This window comes from Piliocolobus tephrosceles, chromosome 2, assembly GCF_002776525.5.
Source record: "Piliocolobus tephrosceles isolate RC106 chromosome 2, ASM277652v3, whole genome shotgun sequence".
Lineage (NCBI taxonomy): Eukaryota > Metazoa > Chordata > Mammalia > Primates > Cercopithecidae > Piliocolobus > Piliocolobus tephrosceles.
The window spans coordinates 97,874,942-97,890,902 of NC_045435.1; the positions used below are offsets into that span (position 1 = coordinate 97,874,942).

General features: G+C 41.6%; 1 protein-coding gene and 1 long non-coding RNA gene across 4 annotated transcripts in view; one reads left to right on the forward strand and one right to left on the reverse strand.

The window, feature by feature from the left end:
• SCN10A (sodium voltage-gated channel alpha subunit 10) overlaps positions 1 to 15,961 on the forward strand; it is a 95,794-nt gene that overhangs the window by 47,766 nt on the left and 32,067 nt on the right. For all 3 annotated transcript variants that reach the window (XM_023231614.1, XM_023231615.1, XM_023231616.1), the window contains 2 exons: positions 3,241 to 3,479; positions 6,065 to 6,238. In XM_023231614.1, coding sequence (XP_023087382.1) covers positions 3,241 to 3,479; positions 6,065 to 6,238 — 413 coding nt within the window. The remainder of the gene's footprint in view (positions 1 to 3,240; positions 3,480 to 6,064; positions 6,239 to 15,961) is intronic.
• The window catches only part of LOC113224929, a 29,216-nt gene that overhangs the window by 414 nt on the left and 12,841 nt on the right, over positions 1 to 15,961 (reverse strand). The window contains exon 2 of the long non-coding RNA XR_003309566.1: positions 21 to 987. This is a non-coding gene — a long non-coding RNA (uncharacterized LOC113224929). The remainder of the gene's footprint in view (positions 1 to 20; positions 988 to 15,961) is intronic.

The window sequence follows — 15,961 nt, forward strand, 5'->3', positions numbered from 1 at the left end:
GTACAGAAATAAGAGACAACCTAGAAGAATACAATGCAGAGCCAAGAATAAAATTTCTTCAGGAAGAATAGAAAGGCCACCAGAGGCAATGCTATGGAAAGGTCAGGTAAGATGAAACATGAAAAGGTGCAGGGGCTTTAGTCACATGGATGTCTTTGGTGATCTAAGCAAAAGAGGATTAATGGAGTACAAGGGTAGGCAGAGGCCATACTGAAGGGGCTTAAAGAACGAGTGAGAGGTGAAGAAATGAAGATATGGTGTATAGACAATTTTTTTTCAAGAAGTTTGCCTGTGAGAGAGAGGAGACAGTAAGATGACATTAAAGAGTAAGTAGAATTGAAAGAAGACTCTTTGGTTTTTGTGTTTGGGGGAGTGTTTGTTTGTTTGTTTGTTTTGAGCATATTGCATGCTAATGGGAAGGATCTGGGACAGTAGGAGAGACTGAAGAGTAAGGGAAGAGAAGGAATATTCAACAGACTCCTGCAGTGGCAGGAGAGTAGGCACAGTGGAGGCATTGGTGTTACAGGAGCAGGGGGACCTCTTTAAGCATAACAAGATGAAGGGAGAAAAGTTCTTTCTGTATCAGTTTTACATAGTAGATCCTTTTGAGGGGGGCCATGGTCATGTTTTAAGCTGGCAAGTAGGTACTTTTAGCTTCTCTGTCTCCGCAATCAATCAAGTTCAGCAATGTCAAGGCTGTTTACAAAGCTGCTTCTCTTTTCCCATCATGCCTCACAGGTGGTTGCTTCCTGCCAAAATGGCACATCTAAAGTGTCCTCATTCATCACTACTTCCTGTGCTTCATCTTAGTGCCAAAATAGGTCCAGGGAAGTTCTTGCTTTTGTTCCAAACGGAGATTTTTGATTTTGGTCCCAGGATGTGCCAACTTCTTTAGAGAACTATGCTTTGCCAGTTTTGACATCTGTAGTTTCTAAAATCCACAGTGAGTGATTAAAACAGCATGACAGTGAAAATAAATAGTCTGATCTGTGAAAGAGAAATGGACATGTGTATATGAAAACACATGAACATAAATGGTAATAACATGACAAAAATGACATTTCAAATCTTAGGAAAGTGAAAAATTATTCAATAAGTAACGTTATTATAAATAACCAGAGATAGGAAAAAATAAACCACATCAATATCTTACTCTTTACCCAAATAAATTTCAAATGCACCAAAGTTTTAAGTGGAAAAAGTGAAATTACAAAAGAAAGAAAAAAACATGGAGAAGGTGTTTTCCAAGCCTTGCAGTGAGAAAAGCTTCATATGCAAGGCATACATGCAAGAAAACAAATAAAAATACTACTGATAAATCTTGACTACATACACATTTTTAAATTATCTATCAGGAAAAAGCACTGTTTCTCTAAACTCATTTTTCTCTAATTATTTCTCTAAACTCATTTTTCAAGTGCATATAGTAAAAAAAAAAAAAAATGTAAACACTGCAAATGTGTATGCAATGACAGTTATGTCTCCTTCCCACTATAGACCCTTCTTGCTCCCCAGACTCCTGATGCGTGCCCCACCCCCACCACAATCCAGTTTATCTTATGTTCTTCAAGCAATGTTCTATGCATATATAAGCACATGCATGCACATACACACATTAAACATATATATTTTTCTACATCACCACAAATAAATCTGCTCATCCTTTTTCATAATGTATTATACTTTATCAGTTGTTGTTTTATATTATGATTATAAACAATGGACTTCATCTTTCTTTGCCCACATAGGCTGATATCTGTTCAAGATGCATGTCTTGCTGCAGAATTTATAGATAAACCTAAAGCTAAGAAATTGCCCTCCATCGAGGTGGCCACAGTTACAGATCCACATGGAGATTTAATGGAGGCAGGTAGAGAGATGAGCCTAGTGTTCAGGAAGGGATCAGAAATTAGACGCATAATTTCATGGAAATCAGCATAGAGATGGTTTTTTAGGGCTATGAAGTTCAAAACACAGAGAGGCTAAGGTGAGAATGTTTGAGTTCTCCAACATTTACAAGCAGGAAAGGAAGATGGAGACAAAAACAGAAAGTGAAAAGAAGTGGAGAAATATGGGAGAAAAAGCAAGAGATAGTGCAGTCCCCAGAGCCAAGTGAACACTGGTTTCAAGGAGAACCATATAAATTCTGTCAAATGCTATAAGAGTAAGATGAGAACTGGAAATCAATTATTTGAATTTGGAAGCAGTAAAAGTTGGATTCCAGGGGCTGCAGAGAAAAAAAGAGGTAAGGAGGTATAGAAGGTTAAGTGTAGAAAACTCTTAGGAGGAATTTTGCTGTTAAGGAAGCAGTAATGAAAGAGAGCATGGGGTCCAGGGAGACTTTTTCAAAGCTGCGAGGTAATTAAAGCATGTTTACCTACTCATGGGAATGGTCTGGAAGGAAGAGGACTATGGATGATGAAGGCCTTGAGTAGGTAGAAGAGGAAAGGGCGTGGCACAAGTGGGAGGGGTAGAGCGACCCACGCATTATGTGGGCCACGAAGACAGAATACCGGGTGGACTTGCAGATATGCCAGAGATTTAGTGGTAGGAAGAAGGGGAAGTTCTTTTGTGAGCTATTCTACATTCTGAGTGAAATAAAAGGGAGCTCATCAACAGAGAGTGAGGAGTAGAAAGAAGGCTGGAGGTTAGAGGGGGGAAGAGGAAGTGAGAAACAGTCATCTGGAAGACTGAAGGAGTGGAATATAATATAGAAACACAGCCAGATTTCTGGGCAGGGCAAGGCTGGGGCTCACAGATCTCTAGGAGGGCCAGTAAGCATAGTTATGTATTTTTTTCCAGCCAGGTCCAGCTGGTTGGGTGCAAGTACAGAGTAGTCTACAAATTAGGTCTATTCAGAGTTCAGGTTTTGCCAGGCAAGTACAATGAAGGAGGAGAGGGGCCAAGGAACTGAGGGTGTCTGCAAGTGAGGAGTTAGAGAGATGGATGTGAAATCTAAGCTGGGTAAATTGAGAAGTAAGGACATGATATAGGTGATGGGCAGTAAAAATGTGTATTGTCAGTGGTTTGAAGGAGTGGATGGGGCAGAGATTAATTGGAGTTGCAGGACTAGAGGAGTTCAAAATATAAGAAATGAACACCAGAGACAGAGAGACGACTGAAGTCAAAATGTTGGAGGTGGTAGTTATTAGTAACAACAAGGCCTAGAGGATGACCGCAGAATTGGGGTCCAAGGTGACACATGGCTGACAGCTGTCATTGACCACACCTGTAATGCAGAACTTGAGGAGTCTGAACAGAAGTGCCCACCCTGCTTGACCAACTTGGCTCAGAAGTATCTGATCTGGGATTGCTGCCCCATGTGGGTGAAGCTCAAGACAATTCTCTTTGGGCTTGTGACGGACCCCTTTGCAGAGCTCACCATCACCTTGTGCATCGTGGTGAACACCATCTTCATGGCCATGGAGCATCATGGCATGAGCCCTACCTTCGAAGCCATGCTTCAGATAGGCAACATTGTGAGTGCTCTGGCTGGTACTGCCCTCACTGGCATGGCCGGGGTGGGGGTGGGGGCAGCGACAGGGTGCGGTTCGGGTGGGGTGGGGCATGCCCTTATTGGTTAGTGTGTTGAGCCCATTAGCTAAGAGCAGAGCAGCAGTGCGGGAGACATGTGGACACTGGGTGGGTTCAGGAGGTCAAGTGTGGGAGGACCCAGGCTGAGCCGGTGGGAATGGCTTTGGGATGAACAAGCACAGGAAAGTGAACCAAGAGAGCCTGGAGCCAGAGGCAGCTAGTTGCCCTTTATAAAACACAGGACAACCACTTGAATTCTCTGATTCTCAGTTGCCTCTACCTTGAAATGAGGATAAATGTCACTTTTTTATCTAAAGACAATGTTTGGACTTGTCCGTTTCCTTCCAATGTAATTACTTTTATGAGTGCAATTAGCAGTAGCCACGATTTTCAGTGCTGTCACTTAAGGAGGAAAAGAGTTGGGGAGGGAAGGGGAAGACAGTGGAAGGGAGGAAACATGGAAACACGGTTGCTGTTGTAACAAAAGCATCAGGAAGTCGGAACTTTTCTTTGGCGTCTAGTTTAGATAGGATGCTACTTTAAATTTTCCTCCATCATTTGTTAGTGTTATTTACTTTTAACAAGATACAGTCGTTACTGGATTTCACTATATACTGAATAAAGTATCTGACTCAGAGGGAGAACAACTGCTCCAACCTTGCCCCACCCACAGGAATAGTAATAATACTCAGATGCTTCTCACGGATTATCTCATTTTATTTTCACAACAACCCTATATGGTAGGTACTATTATTATTCCCTTTCCCAGGTGGAAAATGGAGATACAGAAGGTTAAATAATCTTCCCAAGATCATAGAGTTGAGTTAGTGGCCACATCAGAATTTGAACCCAGATAGACTGGCTCCCAAGCCCACACTTTTCTTAACCCCTGAATTAAGCCACCTCACAGGACCTGCTAGTGTGTGTGTGTTCAAACACATGCACACATGATAGGCAGAAACTAGAAAGGGTCGGTGTCCTGCCTTCATGTCCGCAGCAGGGTCCACCACTCTGGACGTGACCTACTGGATTCACCAGAACTGTCCAGCTTTGGGATCCAGCTTCTTACAGGCTGCAGACTTAGGTGGAGGGGGAAGGCCCAAAGGAAGTGTAACTACTCATCCCTAGAAACCACTCCCTCCCGCATAATCCAGGGCTGTGAAAGGGGCTGCAGTAGGTTCTGGAATATGGTGGAATCAACATGCCTCATGTTTTGGCAACCTAGGCTGAGGTCACATCCTAAAGTTGACATGAAAAGGAAAAATGGAAAGAGAAGAGAATGCTTATTCCCAAGAAGTCAGCCTAGGAGGGCCTTATGGAATAGACATTTGAGCCCACACCCTCATTATACAGTTAGAAAAGTGGAGGCAAGAGAGAGAAAAGGCCTTTCCCACAGTGTCAGAGCAAAGTGCCTTTTTTTTTAAAGCAAGGAAGTCATGTGTTTGGTGCCTGCAATGAGTCAGGTGCTTTATGAATGTTATCTCAGTGTCACAACAACATTATGAGGTTATCATCACCCTCACATGACAAAAGGAAGCACTAAGACTCAGAGAGGTTAAGTATCCTGCCCAAGATTGTATAGCTGTTGAGGGTGAAGCCAGGGTGGACCCAGATCTCTGGAAGACACAAGACCTCAACCCCACCCCCCACCATACCACACTGACTTGGCTACAAGGGGCACTCAATGGATGCTCTTTGAATTACACAGGAACAGTCTTGTGGCATGAGACAGTCACTTAAACTCTCCTGTTTTCTTCTCCATAAGAGGGATGCATTGTCCATTTTTCAGGCTGGTGAGGGGCTCAGATGAAAAGATATGAAGGCAAAGCACCTGACCCTGGTCTTTGCTTTCCTCCTTCTCTGTCTCCCTTCCCTGGTGGTTGTTGTGTGACCCAAGCCTGCTTCTGACCTCTCTCAGCGTCAGAATTCTGTCCTATTTAAGACAATTAGAGACACATAAAGCCTAAAAGAATCTTAGAGACAATGAATCATTGTTCTTACTAGTCACTATTATTTATGAATGAATTACTATCTGTCAGGCCCTTTGCTAAGAATTGCACATGCATTGGCTTATTTTATGCCCATTATACAGATGAGGAAATTGAGGTACAGGAAGGATGTGTTATTTGTCCAAGCTTACATAAGCTAGAAAATGTCTGAGTTGGGATTTTAATCCAGGTCTGTGATGTCCCACAACCCACGCTTTTTAACTACTGAACCAGACTGACTCTTCACTGACATAATGATATTATAATAATGATCTTAAAGACTGTCCACTTACTCCACTCCCACCACCACTCGCATGGAAAAACTGCAGCATGCATAGCCCCTGAGAATGGTGCAGAAATGTCTCCATTCTGTCACGTTGACTGTTCCCCTGGCCAATACTCAGGAGCCCACAGATAACATAGCAACTGAACAAAACAAGGGGATTTTCTATTTTGTAAAGAAGACATTTTCTTGCTGCCATTTTTGTCATTGCCTCCGACCCCACGGATCCCACTGTGATAAAACTTGTTTCCACTCCTAGGTCTTTACCATATTTTTTACTGCTGAAATGGTCTTCAAAATCATTGCCTTCGACCCATACTATTATTTCCAGAAGAAGTGGAATATCTTTGACTGCATCATCGTCACTGTGAGTCTGCTAGAGCTGGGCGTGGCCAAGAAGGGAAGCCTGTCTGTGCTGCGGAGCTTCCGCTTGGTAATGTTTTTCTCTTGATGGCTTGGGGGAACTCCCACCCAGACTCAGGGAAGACACTGTGCTCTGGGGACTGCACCAGCCAGCTCCCCCTTCCTCTCCTGTCCTTGTGGGAGGGAGCAGGGTATGACTCCTGGGTGACTGGAGACTTAGGTCTGTGGTCCCAGCTTTTTGGTGACTCATAGTGGGGACGTGCCTTCTCCTCTCTGGGCCTTGGCTCCCTCATCTGCACCAAGAGGGGACTTCCAAGCACTGTCCTCGTCTCTTATCAAATAACAATAATAGCAATAATCATAGCAGCTAATACTTACTGAGCACTTCCAATGTGTCAGGCATAGCACTGGACACTTGATAAAACGTACCTCATTTTATGCTCACGACAACCCTGAAAGATAGTTGTTTTTAAGATCCTCATGAGTGGAGGAGGAAAAAGAATGGTTCCATGATGACCCCAAAGTCTCCCATCTGCCAAGCAAGGGAATAAGCCACAGACCTGGATCTCAAATCCAGGTTGTCTGACTCCAGAGCCCCAGCTCCTTCCAGCCTCAAGGAGGTCATTCTCCAATTCCCTGGTGCCTGAAGTCACAGCCCCAATGTGTCAAGCACCCTCAAACTGCCTCCTATTAGCCTCACTCACATGCAATGACGACTCTTCTCCAAACTCAGCTCCAGGAAGCCCTCTACAGGAGAAGTGCCACAAGCCACCCACTTTTATCAGAGCCACGTTTGTCAGCCAAACTTGTCAGATTCCCAGGAGAGTCAGGTCACTAGGTTCTTCCAAGTCTCCAGGCCATCTGGAGGAAGCTTGGCATCTCGTTGACTCTTGGGAATAGGAAAGAGGCCTGAAGAAATGTCATGGCTTGTTAGCGCAGGCCACCTGCTCTCAGGAATCTCTCAGTGTTAACTGGGAGCCCTGCATCTAGCCTTGGAGAGAGGTGACAAAACAAAGGGGAATGTCCAGCAATCTTCCCAAGCTCCTGACAAGTGCTGGGCATCCAGAGGTTGAAGGGGTGCATGGTTCAGGAGGCGGCGAGACACTAGGACAGATCTGCTTGGGACCCTATCACGGAGGCCAGTGAGACAGTGTTGAGCCCCTGAACTTGGTGTACCTGGATTAGGGGTGGCAAACTCAAATGCCCATGTGTAGTGGCATAGAGCCAGCCATGGAAGAGATTTGGGCACTAGATATTTGCCTCAGGTAGATGTGCAAAGATGACTCCATTTCACCTAGGCAGACCCAAAGCAGTGCACAACTCCAGGGAGGGAGGTTTATATAGAAATCAACGTGACCATCTCAGGCTGGGTGCAGTGGCTCACACCTGTAATCCTAGTACTTTGGGAGGCCAAGGCAGGCAGATCGCTTGAGCCCAGGAGTTCAAGAGCAACATGGTGAAACCTCGTCTGTACAAAAAAATGAAAAAATTAGCCAGGCATGGTGGTGTGCATCTGTTGTCCCAGCTACTCAGAAGGCTGAGGTGGGAGGATCACCTGAGACCAGGGAGGTGGAGGCTGCAGTGCACCATGATCATGCCATCGCACTCCAGCCTGGGTGACAGAATGAGACCCTGTCTCAAAAAAGAAAGGAGACAGAGAGAGAGAAATAAAGATAGAAAAAGAGAGAGGAAGACAGATGAAAGAGAGAGAGAGAGAAAAGAAAAGAGAGAAAAAAAGAAAGAAAAAGAAAAGAAAGAGAAAGAAGAAGGAAAGAAAGAAAGAAAGAAAGAAAGAAAGAAAGAAAGAAAGAAAGAAAGAAAGAAAAAGAAAGAGAGAAAGAGAAAGAATGAAAGAAAGAAATAAAGAAGAAAGCGAGAGAGGGAGGGAGGAAGGGAGGGAGGGACTATGGCCTGGAAGGAAGGAAGGAAGGAAGGAAGGAAGGAAGGAAGGAAGGAAGGAAGGAAGGAAGGAATGAAGGAAGGAAGGAAGGAAGGAGGGGAGGGAGGGACTATGGCCTGTCCATCATTGTCAGAGTTACTCATTTTCCATAAATTAGTAAAAAAGTCAGAAATTCAGATTTTTGTGCAAATGTCTTTAATACTGGCTACTAAACCAATTTTTAAAAACACTCTAAAGACAAAATAAAGCATGTCCTGAGACACAGCTGTGCCATGAAACGCTGGTTGATGGCATCTGCCTAAGCTGGTGGTGCTGTCACCATCCCAGGGAGAAGAAGGGTAGAGTAGGCCTGTAGGACTCTTTGTCCATAACCTGGAAATCTTAGAAGGTCAGAATTAAATCACATTTGTAGAAGGACAGATTTCTCTGGGTATCTAGAAATTGATGACAAGAGGCAGGCCCCTAAGCTAATGGTCAGTATAAGGAGCCTATGCACAATTATTAAGAGAGCAAGATATCATACCCCCATTCCCTGGCAGGCCCACAGTGAGTCTTCTAATAAAATGCGAACGTTTCTATACATTTGGGGAAGCAGAAGCTTAGTGTTTTAAGGTCTATATGCTACTTTTGTTGTGATCCCACAGTCTAAAGTCTCAAACAACCCAAAATAGGCAAGTTTACTTCACAATCTGCCCCTATAGGATACTCCAGGGGAATGCCGCCCTGTCCCCACCTCGCTGATTTTAACATGCTGATCAAGGCACAATTCCCTAACCACACCCACCAACTACACACTTTCTTGGGATCTATTCCACCTCCCTCATGACCTGCCTTAGGTTTCATGGCCCACCAATATTATTATGCCCTTGAAAATAAACTCAATCACCTTTCCCCTCTGCCTCTTTGCATTTTTGTGTTTGGCAAAACCTCACTGGAAAGTCTAAGTCAAATATTTCTCTCCACCTTGCCTGCACCTGAGCTGTGAGAAATGCTGGAGAAAAATCACCGCCAGCTGGTCAGCTTCATGGTTTTAATTAATAGACTTTATTTTCAGGACAGTTTTCAGTTTTCAGAAAACTGGAGCAGACTGAACAGAGAGCTTTCATATACCATCAATCCCACCACACACACACACACGCACGCATACACACACACAGAGTTTTCCTATTACCAACATCTTATGTTGGTAATACACTTGTTACAAGTAACTTCACTGGTTTCCCATTGCTCTGAGATAAAATCCAGACTCCTCATGATGGTGTACAAAGTTCTACATAATCAGGACCTGCCAGTTCACCAGTCTCTCTCTTGCCCACTTTATTTCAGGCAGAAAGGCCTCCTCTCTCTTCTTCACACATAACAGAGATCTTCTTGGCTTTGGGCCTTCGAAGTTGGTTTCACTGTGCCTGGAATGCTTTCCTTTAGTCTTCACTTAGCTCACTTATTCTCAGCCTCTGAGTTCCATGCACTTGTCACCTCCTTAGAAGGGACCTCCCCAACCACGCTATCTAAAATTGGATTCCCTCATCACATTAACCTGGCATTTACAATTGTCCTGCTATCCCATGAAGCAAAAACCAGAGTTTCTTGTCTACCATTTTACCCCAAGGGCCTAGCACAAGGCCCAGCACATACATAGAAACTCAATAAACATCTGTTGATTGATTGAAGGAAGGAAAGAAAAGAGCAGGGAGGAGGGGAAAAGGAAGAAATAAAAATTCTGTCTTCCATCTCTCCCAAAATAGCATGACTTCTCCTCCCATCATTTAAAGCCTTGCTCCATTTGCTCCATTAGTCCATTGGTCTATCCTGGTACCAATATCAGTGTTAATTATGGCAGCTTTAAATATATCTGTGTCTGTAAATCAAGTAATCCACCTAATTTACTACAAGAATATCTTGGCCTGCACACTTTCATATTCATTTTAGAATTAGCTTGCCAAGTTGCACACCCCTCCATACACAAAGCTATTACTGTTTTTCCCATTAGGGACTGCTATAATTGATAGGTCAATATGGGAAGACAAATAATCTTTACAAAATGCAGTCTTCTGATCTATGAAGATAGTATACTCTCTATACCAGTCTTTCAATATAGTTTAAAAATGTTTCCATGATGTTTATGCAATTTTCTCCATAGGATCTTGCGTATCTTTTTAAATGTTCTTTTCTAGCATTTTTGGCTAGTATTTTGACATTTAACATTTTTGTATCCAGAAACGTCTCTTATTAATTCTAATAATTTATCTATACAATGTTTTAAATTTTCTAACACAATCACATCATGTGAAAATAATGAGTTTAATTTCTTCTTTTCTAATCCTTATGCCGTTAGGTTCTTTTTACTAGATCACTGTGCTAGTTAGGACATCCAGTACACTGTTGAAAACAAGTGTTAATAACAGGCATCTTTGTCAACTTCCTGATCCCAAAGAGAATCCTTTCAATATTTCACTACCCCTAACAGTTGTGGCAGGCTCTTTTAAAGATAAGAAACCTTTATCGGTTTCGGAAATTCTCTTTTCTCAAGAATATTTATCATGAATGCATGTTTAACTTTATCGGACAATTATTCTACATGTATTGAGATAATCATGTATTTTCTCCTTTAATCTGTTAAAGTGGTGAATTATATTAATTGATTTTCTAATGTTAAATCAACTTTACATTCCCAGCTTAAACCTAGCTTGATCATGATGCATTTTTTAATACATTGGAAGATTTAGTTTGCTAAAAATTTGCTTAAGATTTTTTTATCCATATCAATGAGTAATATTTGATCTATAATTTTCCTGACTTTCATTGTCCTTGTCAGGTTTTGGTATCAAGGTTTCAAGGTTATGCCAATTTTTTTTTTTTGTTTAAAGCCAAGGGGGTTGGTGGGGTGGCTCACATCTGTAATCCCAGAATTTTGGGAAGCTGAGGTGGGAGGATTGCTTGAGGACAGGAGTTGGAGACCAGCCTGGCCAACAGGAGGAAACCCCATCTCTACTAAAAATACAAAAATTAGCTGGGTGTGGTGGCACATGCCTGTAATCCCAGTAGTTCAGGAGGGTGAGGCACGAGAATTACTTGAATCCCAGAGGCAGAGGTTGCAGTTAGCCAAGATCATGCCACTGCACTCCAGCTTGGGCAACAGAGTGAGACTCCATCTCATTAAAAAAAATAAAAAGAAGGCCAGGTACAGTGGCTAATGCCTGTAATCCCAGCATTTTGGGAGGTGCAGACAGGCGGATCACCTGAGGTCGGGAGTTCTAGACCAGCCTGACCAACATGGAGAAGTCCCATCTCTAGCAAAAATACAAAATTAGCTAGGTGTGGTGGCGCATGCCTGTGATCCCAGCTACTTGGGAGGCTGAGGCATGAGAATTGCTTGAACCTGGGAGGCGGAGGTTGCAGTGAGCTGAGATCGCACCATTGCACTCCAGCCTGGGCAACAAGAGCAAAACTCTGTCTCAAAAGTAAATTAATTAATTAATTAAATTAAAATTAAAAAAAAAAGAAAAGTAAAAAAATTAGCTGGGCATGATAGCACACGTCTGTAGTCTCAGCTATTTGGTAGGATGAGGTGGGAGGATGACTTGAGCCCAGGAAGTTGAGGCTGCAGACATTACAGCATAAATTAACTCTCCATTAGTTAATTTAATCAAAGCCAAAAGTTAGCTAAAATCTGTAACTTTCCTCCCAATTTTTCATTCCAGATGCCCTTCCCCAATTTATTGTAATGATAAGTATTTTAATTTTATCTTGTTTATAAAAAGTTTTATTAATCAATGAAAAATAAAGCTATTATACAGACAATCCCTAAAACTGAGTAACTTACCCCAATAAAGCTTTATTTCTCACTCATATCATAGCCTAATGCAAGCCAGACAGCTCTAGGTGGGACTCCAAGAAGTGACTTTGCCATACCTGAAGGAGGCCAGTATAACCTTCAAAGTTTGCCTCCTGCTTGTGGAAAAATGGAAAACCAAGGTTTGTTTTAAGGTTTAAATAGTGAAAGGCTTTTTCAGTCAGGGATTATGGTTTATTTCACAATATCATTACTTCAAAAATTTAGATGGCTTCAGACCTCTCATTTGCCACACAAAACGCTTTCTTTGACAAAGTTCTCAATTGTTCTTTATTTCTTTGTTCTCCTTTCCCCATGCCTTTCTCTTGCACAAGAAACAGTGGCTACACCATTACTACACATTTTGTTAAGACTTGTTTCATTTAATTGGAAAATTTAACTAGTCTTCAACATTGGAAGACTTAATCCCATTGCTCACTGCCTGGAATCTAGAAGCAGTACAGTTCCCTAAATTGTCAAGGCTCTAAATTTCTGGATTATATTTCCTTTTATTTCTTATAAACCAGCTAAATCTTTCCTGAGCTAATCTCTTTCTTGTACTGTCTTGACCAACATAGCCAGTTACAACTGACCCACAATACTAAGCTTTAATAAACCCTTCCCCTAGGGTTGCCGATTCATGAGGCTCATGATCTGCCTCAAAATTTTTGCAGGCAATATTTTGTCACTGAATAGCATAGATTGACTTTCCAAGCCTTCTCCCATCAGCTTCCTTGTTGTCCACCACATGATCATTAAGCCAGTGCCACAGATTGATGCTTTTGAAAAGGGAATACCTTTTTTCAATGAACCAATTTCTCCATTACTCAAGATAAGTACAACTAATTGCAGTGATACCCTCTAAATCTGTGAGTTAACATAATAGAGATATATGTCTCACAGCACATTCAGTGCTTGTTGGGAAGCTCTCCTGGGAGTGATTACTTCAAGTAGCGACTCGAGGATCTAGGATTATCCCATATTATGATGTCACCATCTTCAATTAGTGACCTTTATGGTGAACATGAAAGGGAAAGAAAAAGTGCAGGGGGTTTAAGGCTATGCCTAAAAGCCACGTATATTACTTCTGTCTCCATCTCCATTCCACCAGACAGAGCCCACTAATGTGACCCCAACTATTTGCAAGCAAAACTGGAAAACAGTCTTCCATTGTGTCTGAGAGCAGAAAAGTGAATGGAGAGCATATGACCAGTCTCTTCCACATCTCACAAGACATTGCTGTTGTGTCTACTCAACGTTTATTTAGATTTCACTCTCATACTTAGCACTTTCTTGCTCTTTATACCTTTGTTATAGAGCCAGTGGGGGCTCGCTGCCCAATGCACTAGAAACCAATACTATTATGTTGGAAGCCAAGACTATGACACCAGGTTTTTGAGAAAAGAAAAGCTTAATATTGCAAGCTGGCTGGCAAGAAGACAGAAGGTCAAGCCTCAGATCTGTCTCCCCCCTGCACTGTCTTCAAGGCAGTATTTTTATCAGAAAATGTTTAGTGAGTGGATACCGAGATTTGCAGGTGATGGTGGAAGGAAAGAGGAGGTTTGGAGAGTCCCTGGGCCTGCACAGTTATCTCTTCATGCTAACTCGTGGGTTGCATATGCAAATCTTGGGGGAGTTAGTATCCAGTATTAAGTGGAAATTCAGTCCATGACATCAGTAAGCTCATTCTGTCAGCCATCCTGGTTCCAACTGATTTCAGCCACGTTTTTCTTCATCTGACAAGAGGAGGGAGTTTCGGTGTCACAGCAAGTTGTTTCTTTACCTATCTGCTGTCCTAAAAACGCAAGAATTTTTGTAAGTTACTGATTTCTTACTCTTTGGAACACAGTTTGAGTTTCAGATTTTCAATGAGTAGTTTCTTATTTGGTATCCTGTAAGCCTAAAAATTTAGTTATTGATTTATTTAACCCTTTGGGGTACAGTTTCGCATTCTTGTATATTACACATTACATGTTACTTCTGGGATCACTTTCTATCTACCGGAAGTACCTCCTTTAGAATTTCTTTTAGTAAGTGCCTTCTGGCAATAACCTCTCTGTTTATCTGAAATTTGCTCTTCAGTTTGCCCCTGTCTTTGAGAGACATTTCTTATGAATGTAAAATTCTAATTGATACTTATTTTATCTTCCTTCAGTGAAGATACTATTTCAACAATTAGCCTCCATTGTTGCTAATGAGCAGTCAGCTTTCAATTTAACTGTTATTCCTTTCTTTCTGGATGCTTTTTAAATCTTCTCTCCGTCTTTGGTGTTCTGCAATTTCACTGTAATATGTCTAGGTGTGGATTTCTTTTCATTTATAATGCTTAAGATTCACTGACTTCTTGAATCTTTAGATTTGTAATTTTTTTCAATTCTGGAAAGTTCTCAGACATTATGTGGACAATTATAGCCTCCACTCCATTCTATTTTTTCTCCTTTTGGACTTTGGTTAGCTAGATATTAAACTATCTCATTCTATCCTCTGTGTCTCTTACACTATTTTGGTATTTTTCATCTTATGTCTCTCTGGGTTACATTCTGAATAATTGATTCTGACATATCCTCAGTTCACTAATTCTCTCCCAAACTGTGTCAAATCTGATGCAAACCTTCTTCATAGTATTTTTAATTTTAAGTATTATACTTTTCATTTCTAAGAGTGTATTTGTTTTTCACAACTTGTTATCTATAGTTTTTTTATTCTCTACACATTGTTTCAAATTATTATTTTATTTTTTTAACATATTATTCCTAATTATACTGTTATCTCTGACTAATAATTATATCATCTGAAGAAATGGAATGACTGTTTCTACATCTGTGGTTTCTCCTGGATCTCATTCACTCCTGGTGACTCATTCCTTCTGTTTTTGTTTGTTTTTTTACTGCAACTCTTAAACAATTTTTGAGGGGATACTATGAAACCTGGGATGAAGGCAGGTTCTTCCAGAGAGTATTTGCATTTAATTCTGCAGAGCACTTTGTAGAATTGCTCTAAATTAAATTCTCAACTTAAAATACCTAGGTAGTGTGAATTCTAGCTAAAATCCTATATGAGCACCACTTTGTTGTTCCAAATGCTCAGAGTCTATTTTCCTCCTGTAGCTGGTACCTAGCACCAGCCATTCAATTTTCCTTGCATTCTCCTGGGCTTGTTTATGGTTCATCCTTACATGAAGGGTAAAGCTCTTTGGGATCTTGTCTTAAAGTGGGGAGAAATTCCTGCTAGGCTCACAACTTTTGGCAGGCCATGGGCTACGTTTCCTGCTGCCCATACTAGTTACTAATGCTCAATTTTTATTTGTGTTTATCAGCTTCCTCTGTGACCAGTCCACAGAGTTGTTGTTTTAAGCTCTGCTTCCCATATGAGGAGAGTAATTTCCAGATTAGGTCTAAGGTGAATGTGGACCCCCTCTCCCCTATCACATAAAGAGGTGTATACAGTACTTACTGTGTAAGAGGATTAAACCTCCTCCTATGAGATTTACTCACTGATATGAGTGATAAAATTGTTGCTGCACTGTTCTGTTCAGCATTGCATCCTAGCACCTAAGCCACAGCCTGGCTCCTACTAGGTGCTCCATAAACACACCTTGACTGACAGACTGACAGTTGATCACAGACGTTTTTTTCTGAACAAATTAGAGAACCATACAAATATATTTTAAAACATTTATACATTTTTATGCTTGATGCTTTTGCCTTCTGTGGGACTTAACATATTTGAGTTTACAATGAAGACTTTTGGAGACTTCATCTTTTCTCAGTAACTAAACAATTAGTTCCATGAGAGCAAGAGCCCACACACCTCTCTTCATATACCTCACAGGCTAGCACAGTGCCATGCACCTGTATGACTGGTGCTCTGGGGGGCGGGTTGGTTGGTCAGTTAAATGAACATATGAATGCTGAGTCCATGAAATCACAGACATTTGCAGTTTCAAAGCTGGTGGGAGCAACAGATGTTGTCCACTTCCGCAAGATGAGAAATGCCCTAAGAGATGTTTTGCCAATACCTATCGAATGCAGTGGGTCATCCCCTACCCGAAGGAGGCTGGT